At 33.2% G+C, this 20,050-nt stretch overlaps 2 protein-coding genes across 2 annotated transcripts in view; both read right to left on the reverse strand.

Annotated features, from left to right (window-relative positions):
- LOC145276725 (uncharacterized) overlaps positions 1 to 392 on the reverse strand; it is a 99,060-nt gene extending 98,668 nt beyond the window's left edge. The window contains exon 1 of the mRNA XM_080127942.1: positions 160 to 392. Coding sequence (XP_079984068.1) covers positions 160 to 214 — 55 coding nt within the window. The 5' untranslated portion in view covers positions 215 to 392. The remainder of the gene's footprint in view (positions 1 to 159) is intronic.
- A 17,030-nt stretch (positions 393 to 17,422) lies between these two features.
- The window catches only part of LOC145276728 (tRNA N(3)-cytidine methyltransferase METTL6-like), a 31,872-nt gene continuing 29,244 nt past the window's right edge, over positions 17,423 to 20,050 (reverse strand). The window contains exon 6 of the mRNA XM_080127944.1: positions 17,423 to 17,623. Coding sequence (XP_079984070.1) covers positions 17,481 to 17,623 — 143 coding nt within the window. The 3' untranslated portion in view covers positions 17,423 to 17,480. The remainder of the gene's footprint in view (positions 17,624 to 20,050) is intronic.

The following is a 20,050-nucleotide window of genomic DNA, read 5'->3' on the forward strand; positions in this document are numbered from 1 at the left end:
ACAATTAAAAATAAAATGGCTACAAAAATAGAAATCGATTTATATAAAAAAAAAAAAAAATTTTAATAAAAAAGATTTTCCGAAAAAAAAAAGTTAACATAAAATTTTTTGGTTTGTCTCTCCCTTCCAACCACAAGATACATAACAAAATACGCTCACCTGTCATTAAGTTGTTAGTGCTCGCAGCCGCAACTTTTAAACAATTATCCCCCATTTTCTTTTATTTTAATAATCTAGGGGGAGAAAAATATATCTCTTATCTCGGGATCCCCTCGGTGAATCGATTTTGCGGTTTCTTTTTTCTCTTTCCCCGGAACTATAAAACCAAAATACGCGTAATATCACAAAGTTCGATTCATACGTTGGCGGGAAAGCCGCCACACTGAAATGACGAGGAGGAGGGGGGCAAGAATGAGGCAAATGGTTCTTAGCAATTTGATTGGTTATTTAATCTTGGCGCTGATAATAAAAATATTATTTTTTTAAATATTAAATAAAACTTAAATAAAACTATGCTCTTTTAAGAAAATTAGGACCAAAGATTAATCCAAAATATTTTCTAAATGTCTTTGTTATAATCAAGACAACAATTACAGCCAATAATATGGCGGATAATATGAAAGTACGAAGGATAACAATCGCAGAGAATTGTTAGTCTGGAATAATTTCCTGTCTGATTATTACCTAAGGGAGTTAATCATTATTAAATTAGTCAAACTTGTACAGGCGCAATAAAACCTCGATTAAAATTATATATTAGGTTCTTATTTAGAAATTAGGATATGTACCCGTCAGGGAACGAAGATGTCATATTCCAGAAATCACGTAGATTAATGAAGTAGTTTTAGTTTTATAAAGAAATTCATTTTTAACGAAAAAGCTTAATCGCTTTATTGGGACATTAATTACATTACAAGGCTGATCTTTCAAGTTTGAATTATTGTGGACTTATCTGCAGTTTTTTTTTTTTAGCTGGTGACGCTAGACATTTTCATTTTTGCTTACTCATAAAATTCTAGTTTTAATTTAAATTTTAATTTTAATTGAAAATACTTGATCAATTGACATAATTTTTAGAATAATGACATCGTTCTGTAACGGACAGACGGACACGTACATTATGAATTTTTAAAAGATTTTTTTTTTTTTTGTATTTTTGTTTTGAAAATAGTTTTATTATTACACTTATTTAATATATATATATATATATATATATATATATATATATATATATATATATATATATATATATATATATATAAAGAAAAATGTTTATTGTACGTACTCGCCATGGAACGAATATGTCATCTTCCAAAAATCACGTGATTAAGTATTCTTTTTAATTAAGAAAATAAAAATTTACTATTTTTAACCATTTTAATACTAAGCTATATTGAACATAAGGCTGATTTTGGTCTAGATACTTCGAATTAAGTTGTCTCTCCTTTATTTATTTTATCGGATTTCTATCATGGCCGATGAAAACACTGCAACTCGTTTAGTCGTAAAATTTGATTTTCTTGAATAGAAAAAATACTTAATCAAAGTACGCGATTTTTTTTTTTTTTTTTTTTTTTTTTTTTGCACTTTTGTACGACAGTGGCATGAGTCGACTGAGACGAGTTATCGACCCCTGTTCTTTGAATGAAAAACGCCCTCTACCGGTCGTTTTGTGAACCTCAAATATAAACAAGTGTCTCCGAAAACGCAAAAGTATATAATAACGAAATAAATAACACAAACTATAGGAAAAGCGAAACATTTATAGATTGTTTTTTTTTATTTTAGATTTGTCTTTACATAAGCAGTAGTTTGTTGCTACACAGTCATGAGCATGTTTCGGTCTACTAGTATTTACTAACTAGAGACCTCATCAGACAACAACCCTTATTTCGTTTTCGAAAATGAGGGTTGTTGCCTGATGAGGTCTCTAGTTAGTAAATACTAGTAGACCGAAACATGCTCATGACTGTGTAGCAACAAACTACTGGTTATGTAAAGACAAATATAAAATGTAACTTGCTCTACTTCTGTATTGAACACTCTTGTATAAACCTCGTTATATTTCACTGGTTACCCTACCTTTGGAAAATAGCAACCTCAAATAGATTGTTTTTTAGAATTATTTGGGGTTTTTTCCTGTAAGATTGTAATTATTTGTTTTCTTCTGTTTTTGTTTTTGTTTTATTTTGTTTTTTACAATAAGATTGTATAAAATTTAATAAATTTTTACTATACCATAAAAATATATCAAAATATAATTTTAGTTTGTCAATGTAGCAAAATATAATTTTAAAAACATGAAACATTTATAGAGGTTTTTGCACAAACTTTTAGAAAGGTACGAGTTATCGACCCCTGTTCTTTGAAATGAGAAACGCCATCCATCGGTTGTTCTTGGAACTAAAATACACACATTCGCCTCATGACACTGTCGTACAGAAGTGCCTTTTTTTTTCTTTTTTTTTTAATATTTCATCTTTGTTCCGTGACTGATACGAACATTATACAAACCTTTCCGTATTGTCTTTACTTTTAATTGCCGCCATAAGTGCCAATTTGAATAAGCACATCGAAATCTGAAATTCACACCCAAGATGAGAATAAAAGTCCGAGTTATAGAATGATTTATTGTCAAGAATGTAATTCGATTTATTGTAAAACAAATAAACAAACAACAATAATAATAAGAATAATAATAATAATAATAATAATAATAATAATAATAATAATAATAATAATAATAATAACGGTACTTGTGCTGTGGTGTGTAGTGTGCAGTGTGCACTGCAGTCACTGCAGTGCACTGCACTACTGCAGTACTGCACTACTATGACGTAATCACTTTTTGGTTTTCAGTTGGGATATGAGTAAAGAGGGCAAACAACTAGGTGTATCAGAAATTTGGAGGAATTTTTGACACCCCTAACAGAAAACTGCGAATAAAATATTTAAAAAAAAAAAAAAAAAAAAAAAACTCGTAATTTCTCTTTTTAAAGTGGGTTGTTTATTTTCTGTATGGAATATACTTCCAAAATAAACTATTAAAGTTGTTTAAAAAATAATGGAAATAATATTTTTTATTTTAAAATAAACAGTGTTTACAAAATGCCGGCGTACCTTCATGCAGCCATTTTTTTTACATAATGAAATCAATTGAATTTTACGAGTTAAATATTTTTCAATTTTTAAACTTTAAAAATCTATCAAAATTTTTCTATTGTTCGATTTTTATATTTTCATGGTCAATGTGAAATTTTATGCTCTTTCCAATAAACCAAATATAATATTTTAGAAAAATGTTTTTTTTCAAATTCACCCCCCACACACACACCATTTTGAAATGTCTATTAAAATTTTAATAATTAATGTACCAAAGTTTTATGTATCACAAATTGAAGATAAAAGATCAATAAAGAAAATATTCTAATTTAAAACAAAAAAAAAGAATAGTGTTTTGGAAATTTACCTGTAAAGTTCAAAGTGTAAAACCTTTTTTTTTTTTTAAACCACTTCATTCAATATTTCTTTTTTTAGATATTTAAAAAAAAAAAAAAAAATCAGTCGATAAAGAAGCATTAAAATATATCAATCAAAAACTCGTGTATTTCATTAAGAGAATTAAAAAAAAATCAGTGAACTGGATTTTTTGTTTTAGGGGAAAAACTTATAAGTGAATGTGCGTTTCATTTTAACTAGGGACGACGAAAAATACTAATTTTGGTTAACACACGCAATAAAAAAGAGACATTATTTATGTCCCTTTGACGAATCCATATTTGATAAATTTCATAGTAGCAGCAGTCTTTAAGCTTGTGGTGCTAACCACGTTACGAAAATGCGATTTTCTACAACCCTCGCTTTAAAAAATCCTTTTATAGAATTTAAAATATAAATATGGATAAATTCTTAACAATGAAGAATAGTATTTTTTTTAGGTAAGTGATTTTTTGGCATATATATATATATATATATATATATATATATATATATATATATATATAGTAATTTATAAAATATATATGGCGATTAAGCTACACTGAATATTCGGCGTTTCATCCACTATAGGATTCATCAGGCTTATGCGCGAATTCTGTGGTTGTTTTTTGTTTTTATATATGTTGAGGATACTAGAAAGCTGATTGGCTAACTAAAATCCTCAACATATATAAAAACAAGAAACAACCACAGAATTCGCGCTTAAGCCTGACAAATCCTATACTGGATGAAACGCCGAATATTCAGTGTAGCTTAATCGCCATATATATTTTATAAATTACTAACTAGCTCTACCTACGTATTGAGCACTTTTGAAGTAAATACTTAAAGTTTACGCATAAATCTATACTTTCGTATATTAATTTTATGTGAGTAAATGAAGTAGTTATATATATATATATATATATATATATATATATATATATACATATATATATATACATATATTTATATGCAATTCAAAATATGTTGATTTTCTTTATATTTTTTAAGAAAACCGCTTTAAAAAAACAAATATTGCATAATTTGCTATTAAACCTGTTATTTTTTAAAAATTGGTCTTTGTTCCTTTAATTGAAAAAAAAATTAGTGTTTGAATTACATTTTTTAAGTAATTATAAGCTTCGAAAAATAGTAAGTTGAATTATTAAAGTTCTGATCATCATTTTTAATGGTCACTTTCTGATACACCTAGCAAACAACTACTTTTCTCAAAATTTACACGCATTTTAATAATCCATGATCATGTTTTATTAAAAATTTTCTATTTTGTTTAAAAAAAAACAAAAAAAATATTTTGTATTATTATTAGTTTCTTATATTTATTTTACTTCCAGAAATGTGTTACAAAAATGTTCATGTTTCATTAAAAGTGAACAAATATCTATTTTGTTTTTTAAAACAAAATACTCTATTTTGTACTATTTTAGCTTTCTTATGTTTATTTAAAAAAAAAAAAAAAACTTTCTCAACAAAAAAAAAATAAAACACATGCATTGATAAAAAAAAAACCCAAAAAACTACACATTTATTTTCGATTCAGTCCTAAAATTGCATTGGTCTGTCCCTGCTACACACTCTCCCCATGTCCCAACTGAAAACCAAATGTGTCATTCCGTCTTAGTAGTGCACAAGTGCAAAAAAAACGATACGCATAGTGGCACTAAATGTTTTTGTACTATTTTATATCATAATATTTTATTTAATGAAAAGTTTAAAGTTTTTTTTTGTGGGGTGGGGGGATTATCCAAAAAACCCTCACCCCTATTACAAAAAAAAAATATTCTGGAATAGATCAAATAATTTTATTTTTATAAAAAATCATTTTTAAGCGAATTTGTTTTTTTCCAACAAACACCCTCTCTGTTAAGAATGGCTTTCTAAAATTTCACAAATTTGAATTATTTGGAGTTATCTCCATTGTTCCTTTAGACTGTTTTCAAGATGACGTCACAAGATCATCGCTTGTAATTTAGCTATAGAATTCTATTTTCTTAGATTAAAATAATTCGTTCGTTCGTTTGTTCTTCGAAGTCGAAGATGACCATGACATCAGTGAGTAAACGTAGTGTTTTTGTGCTTCCGTAAGGCCGATCTGAGAATGGAAGGCTGTCCCACAAGTTGGACAGTGGTGAGCAGGTGTTGTGGGGACAGAGCTTGTTGCTCTGGCTTTGCGGGTTGCACGCTTCTGTACTGCTTTGAGGGTTCTTCTCTCTTCAGCTGTTTCAGTTCCTTTGTTGATGAGGTGACGCCAGTGAGGTCTGTCTGATGTAAGTGATTCCCAGGACTCGGTACTGATGTTGAAGTCTTTGAGGGAGACTTTGAGGTTGTCCTTAAAGCGTTTTCTTGATGCTTCGACTGAACGCTTGCCTTGGCACAGCTCGCCATACAGGAGTTGTTTTGGGATTCTTTCATCTGACATGCGGGAGATATGACCTGCCCATCTCAGTTGGGTCTTTCAAATGGTAGTAGTTATGCTGGAAAGATTAGCACTTTTCAGGACCTCTGTATCAGGGACTTTGTCTTGCCATCTGATATGGAAGAGATTTCGGAGACATTTCAGATGGAAGTGGTTCAACGTTTTTTCGTGCCTTCTGTAGGTAGTCCAGGTTTCTGAGCCATAGAGCAATGTGGTGAGGACAACTGCTCTGTAAACCTTCAGCTTGGTGCCAATGCTGATTCCTCTCCTTTCCCAGACTTTGCTTCTGAGTCTCCCGAATACGCTACTTGCCTTGGCGATTCTGTTGTTGATTTCGAGATTGATTGTGGCTGTCTGAGATATAGTGCTGCCCAGATAGGTGAAGGTCTCAACCGCTTGAAGGTTCTGTCCCTTGACTGAGATACTTGGCTCATGATACAGATTTCTGGGAGCTGGTTGGAACATAACTTCGGTCTTCTTGGTGCTAATTGTGAGGCCAAAGTTGTCACAGGCTGTGGAGAATTTGTTCATCTGGTCTTGCATTTCTCGCTCGTTGCTGGCATTGAGGGCACAGTCATCAGCAAAAAGAAAGTCACTCAGCACTGCTTCCCTCACCTTTGTCACAGCCTGCAGTCTCCTTGGGTTAAACAGCTTTCCATCTGTTCTGAATTTAATGTTGATGCCTAGTGACTGGTTGCTGAAAGCATCAAATAGCATTGCAGAAAACATCAAGCTGAACAGCGTAGGGGTAAGGACACAGCCCTGTTTAACTCCATTTGTTACCAGAAAAGCCTCCGATGGTTCACCATCATCAAGGACATGCCCCATCATACCTTCATGGAATTGACGAACTACTGTGATGAAAGTACTTGGGCAACCGAATTTCTTCATTATTTTCCACAGACCATCCCGACTGACTGTGTCAAATGTCTTGGTCAAGTCAATAAAGGTTGTATAAAGGTCTTGGTGCTGTTCGATGCATTTCTCTTGAAGCTGACGAACGGCAAAGATCATGTCAGTGGTCCCCTGACCGGTGCGGAAACCACATTGACTCTCCAGCAGGAGTCTCTGTTCGAGGTAACCAAGTAAGTGATTGAGGAGGATGCGAGCCAAGATCTTTCCTACTATGGACAGGAGAGAGATATCTCAGTGGTTATCACAGGATTCGCGATTTCCTTTTCGCTTATAGATGTGAACGATTGTGGCGTCTTTAAACTCTTGTGGTAATTATCCCTTCCTCCACATGATCTGATACAAGCAGGTCAGCTGCTCCCGCAAGGCTGCGCCACCAGATTTGTAAACCTCAGCTGGGATGGCATCTTGACCTGGAGTTTTTCCACTGGTTGACTGCTGAATGGCTTTGCTGACCTCTTCGATTGATGGGGGGGGGGGTCGAGCTGTTGATTGATGGGGACTTGGGGGAGACGTTCAATTGCTATATCATTGATGGCTCCAGGGCGATTGAGCACTTTGTTGAAATGGTCAGCCCATCTGTTGAGGATCTCCTTTTTTCCCGTGAGTAGAGTTGAGCCGTCAGCACTGAGCAGAGGAGAGGATCCCGAAGACTGTGGTCCGTAAATTGCCCTTAGTGCATCATAAAAATTCTTTGTATCATGTTTGTTTGCGTAGCCTTGGATTTCATTTGTCTTGGCACTGAGCCAGGAATCCTGCATTGAACGCAGTGTTTTTCCTGCAACAAGTTGTTGATCTCAGGATCATTCTCGTCAAACCAGTCCTGGTGGTGTTCAGTGGCAGGACCTAGAACATCAAGAGCAGCAGAGTGAACAACATCTCTGAAGGATGTCCAGCTCTCTTCAACGCTGTTGTGATTGAGATTGAAGTTAGCAAGTTTACTATGTATGCTGCTCTGGAATTCCTCTGTTGTTTTAGGACATTTAAATTTGGCTGTATTGAGCCTCTTGGCTGTTTTTTTTTTACCCTGACGCCTTCTCTTTGGTTGGATGAAGAAGTTGCAATACATCTTATGAGACGATGGACCAATTTTTATGATTTCAGGTTCAAATAAACAGCTACAGCAGAAATTGAAATACACCCAACTAAAGCCTGATTGTCACAGCTGGTGAATTTCATAAATGCAATCTGGATGTGAGAACACTTTAGAAGAATGATATACAATAAAATTCTGCTTTAAACTTGGAAAAAATGGCACAGAAAGGTATGGAATGCTTCAAACTGCTTTTGGACCATCTTGCATGAATTGAGTATCAGTTTTTGAGTGGCATAAAAGATTCAAGGAAGGCAAGGAGTCTGTGAGAGATAATGAAAGGTGTGAAAAGAGTAAGAATTCAGAACAACAGAGTTGATTGGCCAAACAAAGAATTTCATAGATAAGGACCGTCAAGTGTCTATAGAGATAATAAAAGTGCTCATACAAAAAAGTCTGAAAACTTAAGGTACCTTGTATATTATTTTTAAAGTGTGAAAAGATTTATTCGCCTCAAAATGACACTTATTGGGTGGATTTCTATCAGTATTTTGTTTATATTTTCAGTTTTCAGCCATTATTAACTTTCTGAAGATGGCCTGTTCAAGATCAGCCACGTTGTCATTGGTTTGACTTATGAATTTTTTTTTAATCAAATAAAAGCTTCAAAATATGCTAAAACACACAAAACTTATCCAAGTAGGTAGAAGAGTAATTTATCTTGCCTTTGGTAACATTTATTTGTTATATATTTTGAATTTTTTACCCTTTTTTTTCACTTGTTGGCTTCTCTGCTAAATCCCAATTCAAACATTTAAGCCCCTAGGTCAAGTTAGTGGAGATAGTGTCCTGCCAACTGATTATTATGATTAATTGGAAATATTAAACTATTTCTCATGCTGACTCTGATTATGTTAGTCATTCGGCCACTAGTATATATATATATATATATATAAAGAGAGAGAGACAGAGAGAAAGAGAGACAGAGAGAGAGATTAGATGGGCAAAATCAGCAATAAAAATAATTATTGTTTTGACTATGAGCAGAATTGTTTGATAAAATGTCAGTTTGGCTGAGTTAGAAGACTGACCTCTGGTGACTCGGGAATATCGACTGATCATGAGAATTGACAGTGTCCTTTAAGCCTAATTGATATGCAAGAAATCTTGGCATTTAACCAATCGCCTTCTAGCAGAGAATTGTATGGTGAGCTTTGATTGGTTATTGAGGGGGATTGTGTCATACCAACGCAATCAACCCCCCTCGATATCAAAAAGCATTGCACAAACGTTTTTAGTGAGTCTCAAGAGTTTTTCTGAGTTTGAATTGAGAGTTGCAATGAGTTGTAGTCAGCTGAGAGGAATTGACAAGCTAGTCAACTCCGAGCTGGGCCGAAGCAGACCAGATTTTCAATTCTTTCTAAAGAAGTGAATACAACAGCTCAAGAAGTAGCAACTCAAAAAAGAAAAAAAACAAGCCCTTTTTGAAAGGAGAGAAAGGACAAAAGCCAGCCTATAATTTAAAAACCCATAAATTCTGACTACAAGTTCTTTGTAGACAGAAAGCAAAATTTACACTGCGGACTAAATTACGAAAACCCTTATTTCATTGCCTTACTCACAAAAAAAAAAAAAGAAATGATCAAATTATGAAATACAGCACCGATTTGTTAACCTGTAGCAAGAGAGAACTAATTATCTCATAAAGACAGCTACTGAAACCCTGCAACTGATAATGAAAGAAGAAAAAATGTGTAACAATATTTTTTCTGTTTGTCTTTTTTATTTTTTTTCTTATTCTTTTGTTGAACAGAAAACCTTTATGCAGATCTGTTTAACACATCAGCATTTGTTTACAATATATATATATATATATGTACACATCACAGACAAAAGGACATTTTTTACCTTCCTCTTCCTTTTCCTTCTGTTATTAACATCTTTTGCAGCACTTGTATACAACAGCAACACAATACCAGCTGCTTAGAGGAGCGCTCCTTTTTACAGCAGTCGCACCACACAACACCATGAATAATCAATCATTTTAACCATAGAACCAACCAATAGCTGGGATTGCTCAGTTGAACGAACTTTGGTTGTCATCAATCCAGTGACCTGTGACCCTCATGAGCTAACACAATGTGGACATGTTACAAAATCACATTTGGTTTTCGATTCCAGATACTAAAGACTCTGTAACAAACTGGGGTCATCCTTGCTTGTGGGACTCTCAGGACTTTATATCTTGTAACTAGTCAGGTGTGACCTCGACCTCGTTACCCAAGAGGAAGAGCACTCAGGTCTGTAAAAAATTCCTGGGAAGTCCCATTGGTATTCCTTGCAATGATTTAACCTCTTTTCAAAGGGAGAATATAAAGTCTGAGAGAGTGATTTCCTAGAACTGCACTGAGCCAATGACATGCTGCAATCAACAGGGAAGAAATCATTTCAATAATGATCTATGTCCTGTTGACTTTTGTGTCAAGGGTAAATATTGACTAAATACGAGTCATAAACCCACCAATAAATTGTAGAATTGTCAATTGTGGAAGTTGTGAAAGTTACCATGAAGCCTGTCTTGCATTTAAATCAATATATGTGGTAAACCTACATTTTGCCTTACAAACAAAGTAACAAATTCAAAAGTGATTAGCATAATAAAACAAGGCCACATCATCAATAAGAGTAGACAATCCATCTGGACTGTTGCAGAATATAGTTTAAAAGACTAGAGGGAGAACTCAAAATGATTCAACCTTTTTTATGTTTCTGAATTTTTGAGATGAACAGACTGTAATCCCTCCCTATATATATATATATATATATATATATATATATATATAAAATAAACTCATTTTTTCCCCTCTGATTTTGACTTTAATAGGATTAAAAATCAAGACATTTCATGCAAATGTAATATGCACAAACTGCAGCACAATATCTGAGGTGTGTTATAGGCCTATTACCTCTCCACTTCCTCGATAATCGTAGATTCCTATATTTTTTCTGCTGAGAGTTCACTGCCAAAATCGGTTAAAATCAATGGGAGTAGTAAAATCGTTTCTCTCTAATAAATTCCTCCTTCCCCCGCCACCACTTACACCATTGCAGGATCGTTCACAAAGGACAGTTATGAAGGAACACCAGTTTAGGTTTTCTTTACTTCGTAGTTGCTTAAAAAACCTGGAATGGAATTTTAACACTCCTTTTCGTTCTATGCTTTCTACTGGGTGAAATGCACCATGGACTTAACCAAATCGAATGGTTATTTATGCCATTTAATTTTTCGCTTTATTTCGTTTTGCAGTTGATTAAAAAAACTGGAATGGAATTTTAACGTTCATTTTCGTTTTATGCTTTTTATTGGGTGAAACGCACCATGGACTTAACCGAATCGAAGGGTTATTTATGTCACTTTTTTTTTTCGCTTTTCGCCGTGTTATTTGTTTTTGTTTTTCCAAACAAATTCATCATTTTTTCCCATGATTTTTGCCTTTTTTGTTTTTCCGATTTCTTTTTTAAAGAAGTTTTACATTTGTTTACTGTTTTTTTTGGGGGGGAGGGGGTCGCCGATTTTTTAAAGTTTAACATGTTTTTTTTTTAATATTTAAACAGGGTTAATACTTCGCTTATTCTTTACTTTAACCCACCCCCTTCTTACACACACACCTCCAAACAACTGGGCAACGCCGGGTACCCCCGCTAGTTATAGTATATTTATTTATGAAAACAATATTGGCTACATATGTGCATACATGTTTCTGCTGTGACCCTTTTTCAGAGAAACAGAATCATCAGGTCTTAAGGAAGACAAGGCTTGATGAGGCTGTTTCTCTCCAGGCCACGGGTCCTTGCACGGATCTGTGGCACAGTTGGAAAAAATCAATTGTAAAGTGATATTCTCCTGAAGGTTGAAGGTTCAATCCTCAGTGTGGGCGACTGAAAATACATTTCTGAATCACTTAGGATCTCTAACCAGTCATGGCTGATGGAACAAGAGCATGCTACCTCTGTGAAGTAAATAAAGGATTTCATTTAAAATTCCGTCCAGATTTCCAAGTTCGACAGAAACATTCCCAAGTTCAACAAGATACACCTAAAGAAGGTTGAAGGTTACATTACCTGAAACATTCTGAAAATGACAATCAAGATGAGAGCAGTAATCCAAAGAATCCAGCTAATATGAACAGCTTTTCTTAGTGGCATCTTTTGGGGAATCGGATTGGGATCCAAATGATTACCAACATCAACTCTGGTGGTTGTTTCAACAAATGCTTTATAAACCATATTTGGCAAGAAACACACTTGAATACGTAAAAACTTTGTAAATGACCACTTTATACTGTAAAATGGTCCAGGGCGTTCTTTGGATATATCATGTGGGTTTTATCGATAGCAAAAGACAGTTCCACTTCTGCCTCCTTTCCTACAACTTATGTGCTAGGTTTGCAGTCATGGTTAATGTGATTGATTTACAGCACCCTTTTTTCTTCTTTCTCTTTGTTGCTGTCATCCTTGTCATAGCTACGCTGCTGCCACCACCTTCACCACCATACCAGAGACCATACCACATAAAACTTTATAGCTATAATAAATAATAAATATGACTTCTTAGCACGTTATGGCAGCTTCATGAGACATCTGATGATCAAATGTTTATTAACATCTTTATACATTAAAAAAAAATTCAAACTTGATAAAGCTTATTATTGTATAAAGTTCTATGTAAAAGTATATTGAGTTCCTTCTGTAATGCAGATGGATTTCTTTGACTCTCTCCCATGTTCATTAAATGTCAGTGTTGTTCTTCGATAAGTCGAAAGACTCTATTATCGTTCCAAAGTGACCCTATTCACATAAAACTTTAACGCAATAATAAATAACTAGCGGGACTTGTGGAAATTATACAGTGGACTCTTTCATATGTAATATATTGATGTTGGCATTTTTGTGGATTTTCAGCATAAATAGAGACACCCTGATATTATTGTCGTTCTTTTGTTAAAACTGCAAAAGTATATATCTAAGCCAACAGGGACGCCCGGCATAGCCTGGTCATAAAATATGCTTAAATATGATATTTTAATTTGTGCAGATTTCGTATATATTACTATAAGAGTCAATTTTCGATCCATTCTTATATATTATAAAATTGTGATTTCAAAAGTAAAAATATGCTAATATGGCTTGGATGCATTAGCTTGAATCGAAACTGAAACCAAAACTTATGAAGAAAAAAAGAATGAGTTCTTTCAGCTATAATTGAAACCGAAACCAAAACTTATGAAGAATTCTTGGTAAAATTATTTATTATAAGGAATGGAAAGGCATAACAATTAAATGGCAGACACTCGGAAAAAAAAAAAAAAATTGATACAGAAAATAAAACACACACTATTGTATTAATATAAAGATTAAAATATTTTATGTACCAAAAACAGTTTTTCATGAAACTATTTTAGCTAAAACAACGTTGTAATAAAAATAATTTATTTAGAAAAAGGAACTGTCATTTAATATATATATATATATATATATATATATATATATATATATATATATATTTAGATTTAATGTTTTTATAAAAATATTTTATGTACAAAACCAGTTTCGTTTCGCTAATAACATGTTGGTAAGTTTGAGGTTTCATAACGATATTATCTTGGCTTTTGTTTACATGTAACTGTTGTAGTAGTAGCAATAATATTTTTAATTAACGAAGACATCAGCGTCTCTATCTCTCTCTCAATAAACAAATGTAAAAAAAAAAATAACAATGAAAAAAACAAATAACTGCTTGATTTTTGTCCCCGCTGGCTGAGAGATTTGTTATCGTTTTTTATTACAGAATAACTTAAAATCAATTATTTCTTAACAACTTTTGAAAGATAAAACCCTAAATTTTATAGAATTAAAAACAAATATAGCGGTGGAGATAAAAATATTTTATGTACTAAAAACAGTTTTTCATGAAACTATTTTAGTTAAAACAATGTTGTAATAAAACTAATTTATTTAGAAAAAAAGTACTGTCATTTAATATCTATATTTTTTAGGTTTAATGTTTTTATAAAATATTTTTATGTACAAAACCAGTTTCGTTTTGCTCATAACATGTCGCTTTTTTGGTTAGCAAGGTCAAGGCTTTTTAGGCATCTTGGCTTTTGTTTACTTGAACATGTAGTAATAGCAACAATATTTTATTAACGATAGCATCAGCCCCCCCCTCTCTCGCTTGCTCTCTCAAACAATTACAAAATATAGAAATGCAGTAATGCATCAATTTTTGTCCTAAATATTTTAAATTAGAAAAAAACTTATAGCGTCCGCTGGCCGGGAGATTTGTATTATCGTTTTTTACTATGGAATAATTTAAAATCAATTATTTCATAACTTTTGCATTTACTAGAAAGATAAAACCCTAAATTTTATAGTATTAAAAAACAAATACAGCGGTGAGAACACGCTAATCGAATGCTGCCGCAGCGTTCGTAAATGTGTATTCTGTAATTAATGTACATTCTGGAATTAAATTTCAGCCAATGAAATTTGCCAGAAAGCGTGACACAAAAGAACACACACGCTATTGTATTAATATATAGATAAGTATGGATTCTTAACACATTATTGCAGTTTCATGAGACATCCGATCATCTGATGTTTATTAATAATATCCTTAACATCTTTATTCATTTGGATATAAATTCAAATGCTATTGTAAGGCTAAATTTAGATAAACCCTATTATTGTATAAAGTTCTATGTAAAAGTATATTGAGTCATTTCTGTGTTCAACCATTGATGCTTATTGATTTCTTTTGGACTCTGTTCCATGTATTAATAAATAGATTTTATACTGTCATATTACGTTAACTATTTTACGTTTTTGTAAAGATGTTTGTTATTAACTTTCTAAAGATATGTTTTAGTCTGTAATCGAAGTGGGGCTAATTTGTTTGTTTTTTTACACTTAATTCATCCAAAACAATGGAAATTGTCACTTGGACATAAGGGGCTACTATTTGAGATCATATCTACAGGATTACTATGTAGGGAGTTGAGCAGCAACTTCATATTACATTTAAACTTCTGCGTTTCAATACAGTCAGGAAAGCAGGAAACTGGGAGGAAGTTCCAAAGTCTAGCAGTTTGAGAGAAGTAACTACTACAGTAGTGGGGCTAATTGAAAGGAAAATATTGCTAAATTGTATTTAGAATCCCAGTGGCATACTTAGAAAAAATATTTACAATAATATGAAACACTAGGCGTTTTAATTCATAAAAAACTGGCAAAAGTTATATCCCGTTGACTTAGAATGGGCCACAGAAGTAAGCGGCCATGGTTAGCATGTACCTGCTGAAAGGAAACAGTGGCGTGCAGACCCAGAAGCATTTAGATATGAGGTGATTCGATTATGCAAATTTAGTGGTGAAATGGCAGAATAAAAAGAGATGAATTTTTTGCTTGAGAAGTAAATTTATTATTTTAAAACTTCTACTTCTCTCTGATGAATTGTTTGCTTGAGAAACTTTTATTTTGGATGTACAATTATAAAAAAGAAGTAAAATGTGTATGTAACATTTTAAAACTTCTGCTTATCTAAGTCTCTCAATTTTTCTCTCTTCCTGTTTCTTCTTCTCTTTCTCTTCAATACTCATTTTCTGAACTGCATAGCACATTCCTCTGTCTCGTTTTTAAGTGTGTAAAAAGAAGAAAATTGAAAGAAAAGCAAAAGAAGAAGAATGTACTTCATTTATCGGAGCTATCAGTCTTATATTTATTGCTCCCACTGAATTGTTGTAAAACAAAAGGGACTGTTATTGCTTATGCAAAGAGCGAATGTCTTCGTCGTTAAGTGAAGAGAACAAAACAATCCGGCTGGAGTGTGTGTTCTTTCAAAATTTAAGGCAGATCTGTCCAGTAGTTTCACAGAATGAATGGAATAGACTAACAGACAAAGAGAAATATAGATATACACAAAATTCAAAAATTTAACGGTTTAAAGCCAAACAAGTGCAGAATCTCTTTCAATAAATAAACATATTTATTTATTATTAAAATTAAATTCAATATTTTGATTCATAACAGAATCTTCATCAGGAAAATAGTTTTTTTTATGTACCATGGTGATAGTAATGCTTGGCACGTTTTCCTTCAGATGTTGTTGAAGTATAATAGAAGATGCCGGTCAAGCGTAATCGAAGATGTGTTAAGTAATAGAAAGTCTACTGTAATAGTAAGCACTGTTGATATGGAATACATATATATAAATCGTTGTGAGTGAAACTCGGATACAAGTATACATTTTGCTCATTGACACTTCTACAATGGGAAACAAGTCCATAGAGAACTCTCTTTCTCTCTCTCTCTCACGCACACACACACAAAAATCCTTTTATATAATAGTGTTACGTTGTTGCTCAATAATAAAGGGTTGAGTGTTTGTTGCGTCATCTCTAATAACGGATTAGAAGAGATAACGTTATATTATATATTTATGTTGTATCATAAAGGGAATCGTGTGTGAGTGACATGTAGAACCTACCTCTGCTCCTTCGATGTTGCACCATCTGGAAATTTCTCGTCCTGGAGGGAGACTTGATACCTGTTTTTGGATGAAGATTCAATCACTCCAAGACAAGGAATTAGTTCTATAGTTAATTTCACTTTTCCCAGATCTCCTGCAGAAGGTGGAAAGTGAAATCGGCCTGTGAGGGTTCTTCTTCTACACACGTCAGCGTTCGTCCCCCCCCCCCCAGTGAAGAGGAGGAGACAACGGGAAGCCGTCCGTTGTCTTCTGAGTCCAAATCAAATCTCAACAATTCAGCTAACCTGATCACATGACTCGCACGCAATCCAATCAGCTGATCTTAACTTCCGGTCAACATGTCTACACTATAACTCACCTCTTCCTCTCTCTCTCCCTCTCTCTATTCCTTAACAATAGTAGAGCTAATAAAATATATTTCTAACTAGTAATAGAACTATTTTTCTTTTTATTTTGTTTGTATTCTATTGTCATATAATGCATACACAGACTGGTAGTTGTGCAAAATATAAAAAATTATGGATTGGAGCTCATTGTTTTTAGATTTTGCATAGGCAGGTTGTTTGCTTATAAAACAGTGTCATAACAAAATTAGAGACATGGGTCAAACAGATAGAGCAATCATTAACATGGCGTGATGTGAATTGATACATCACAGCATCACAGAATGATTTTTGGAATGCGATTTTGGGGAGAAATTCATATGAATTGGCAGGGAATCTGATTCGGGGGGGGGGGGGTCTGAGAGAGCAGAATAGAAAAGTCTGTCTCTGATTCCTCAACAATATGGACTGACAGATTTCTCGTATAGGCGAGGAGATAGAAATAAATGGTGGCTAAAACCATAGCAAAATAGAGACCACCACCCTCCTAAGGATGAGAAACTAAACTAGAAATTAATTACATCTTTCAATCATGTAAATTAAAAAATCTTTCAGATGGTCAGTACAAAATGCCAAATACTCCTAATCATAGTTTCCTTTCTACACAAAAGAAAAACACAACACAAAGAATCTTTCACATAAGTCTTTAATAAAAACATTAAAAAAAAAAATTTAAATGATTTTGTGTCAAGAGTTTTTTATTAAAAATTTTCCCTGCACAAAAATGCGGGGAACACAAAGTCCTTCTTTCTTGTTAATCGTTTCTCTTTTCACGTAATCCAGATGGCTCACTTGGAATCCGGCATTTTCCATCAATAAAGATAAAACAGCTGAAAAAAAAAAAATAAATAAATAAAATATTTCTTAAAATACCTACCATAAAAATGTTTCTTAAAATTATTTTCTTGACAAAACTAAAAACTCCTGCTTTTATTTTTTTTCAATTTTATGCTAAATACCGAATGGGTAGATCCACTAGTATATAACTCAGTTGAGAATAACAGGAAATGGAGATCGCTGAGAGATCAGCCGAGGTTGACTTGTTAATCTTGTGTTGAAAATTGCTTAGTGTGTAGGAATGTACTAGAAACAGATATAATGCCACATGATTCAAAGAGAGAGGATTATAGGAAAAGCAGTTGTGACATCTCATCAGGTGTTGTGGTCATGAAAGGCTAAGTGGAGAAAAGCACCCTTTTTATATTGTATTGCTAGTTGCTGCTGATACAGCATTTTTAATAAGATTTGATTGGTTGGCTATCAGTATTTCCGAAAGAAACTGTGAAACTAACACAAGGGAAGTAACTGATTTTTTTTTCAAGGAGTGATTTCCCTTACACTGGCTAATTTCTTGAGTAATCTATAAAAGTGTGTGTATGTTCAGAGAAAGGCAGAGAAGAACGAGGGGTTTAGAAAAGGAGGTGGCAGCCAGGAGAGAGAGAGAGAGAGAGAGAGAGAGAGAGAGAGATAAGAGTTTTTATAGTAATATGAGTAACTTTGCACATTTACTGATCGAAACTCTATAGCTTAACATTCACAGGAAACAGGAGTTGGAACAGATATATTGAGAGCATTGCCAGGACCGCTGCAAAGAAGGTGCTCTCTCTCTACCATACTAGAAAGTTAATTATGCCTGAAAGTATCCTGTACCTCTACACGGCCACTATTCACCCATGTATGGAGTATTGTTGTCACATTTTGGCTGGTGCATCTGCTACCAGTCTCTCGCTCCTGGACAGGGTTAAGAAGAGAGTCGCCAACTTGATAGGCCCTAAATTGTCATTTAAACTTCAACCTCTGCTCCATTGACGAAATGCGCCACCCTTCTGCCTGTTCTACAAGTATTTTAATGGTGGATGCTCTGACGAAGTACAAGCCCTTGTACCTCCTCGACATAATAACCCCCAACCATGGCCTACTATACATACGGACCTGTATGTTACATGAGAGGCCACGTTCCTAAGAGGCCATTGTTTTTATTATGGAAAACTGTGTAAGCTCGAGCCGCATACAACGTTGGAAATTTCAAAGGAAAGTAACTCAAAAGTAGTTTATATTAACTCTTGAAATAATGAATAATAAACTTTTATTTAAATATTTTTATATTGTTTCATTCTAAAAATACATGTTTTTATCCATATAAAAAGTTTTTCACTGCTTTTATTCATGTTAATTTACAGAACAAAAGTACAATAGCGTAATCTCCCTTGATTTTTTTTTCAAAGACATAAGCGATCTTTATGCTTACAATATTGTAAAAAATATATATTTTTTAAAATATTGTTTAAGTTTGGTTATAATTTGCTTAACAAAATGGTGAAATGTGTTGCATTTGGCTCCAAAACTAGTTATAAAAACCACGAAAATCTATCAACTTTTAATTTTCCACATGGCAAATCCAACATGTTTGAAAAATGGACAAAATTTGTAAATCGTGCTGATTGGATTGCAACAAAAAATTCAGTTTTATGTATAAAACATTTTGAAGAAAAATTTATTTTAAAAGGGAAAAGAAATAAGTAAAATTGGTTCCTACATCCAATACCAACAATTCATTCACCGTTAGTGAATATTAAGCCATCTCTTCTACCTACATCAAACACAATGAGAAAAGCCCCAAAGGATCGAAATTACCAAGATGATGAACTACCAAATTTTCTTTCAGCAGATATTATTATGAGTTTCGAAGATTTGGAAGAAACAAAGTGTTGCCCCACTGGTTTCAGTTTTTAAAAAATGAAAAATATGTATGGATTTTCCGGATAGATTTTGAGACAAATTTTCCATTACTGAAAGAGTGTATTCGGATTGACAACAATTTACATGTTCAACTTCAGTTATTATGGAAATCCAATATCATTACCACATTGGTTTGTGAAAGGTCACAAACCAAAACTTACAAAGTATAGCATGTTGGAAAATTTCCCCTCTTATATTCAAAACATTGTAGCAGAACCTCCAAATTCCATTCTAAAAGAACTATACAAATTTCAACATTTTAAACCTAAGGGTCACCCTTCATTTTCTGTTGAACTAATCAGATTCTCTTTATTATTGCATTATACTTCTCCTCAAGCATATAAACTACTGGTTGAGCAATTACCATTTTCTTCATATGAAAAAATACAAAAAGGTGATGTAGAATCTATAACTGCTGCAAAATCTCTCTTGGGAAAAGGTAAACTTTCTCAGGATTGTATCTTGATGTTGGATGAAATGTACCTTCAAAAGGAAACTCAATTTCATGGTGGGAAGTA

Source organism: Euprymna scolopes, chromosome 5, assembly GCF_053919585.1.
Source record: "Euprymna scolopes isolate OS-2025 chromosome 5, ASM5391958v1, whole genome shotgun sequence".
Taxonomy (NCBI): domain Eukaryota; kingdom Metazoa; phylum Mollusca; class Cephalopoda; order Sepiida; family Sepiolidae; genus Euprymna; species Euprymna scolopes.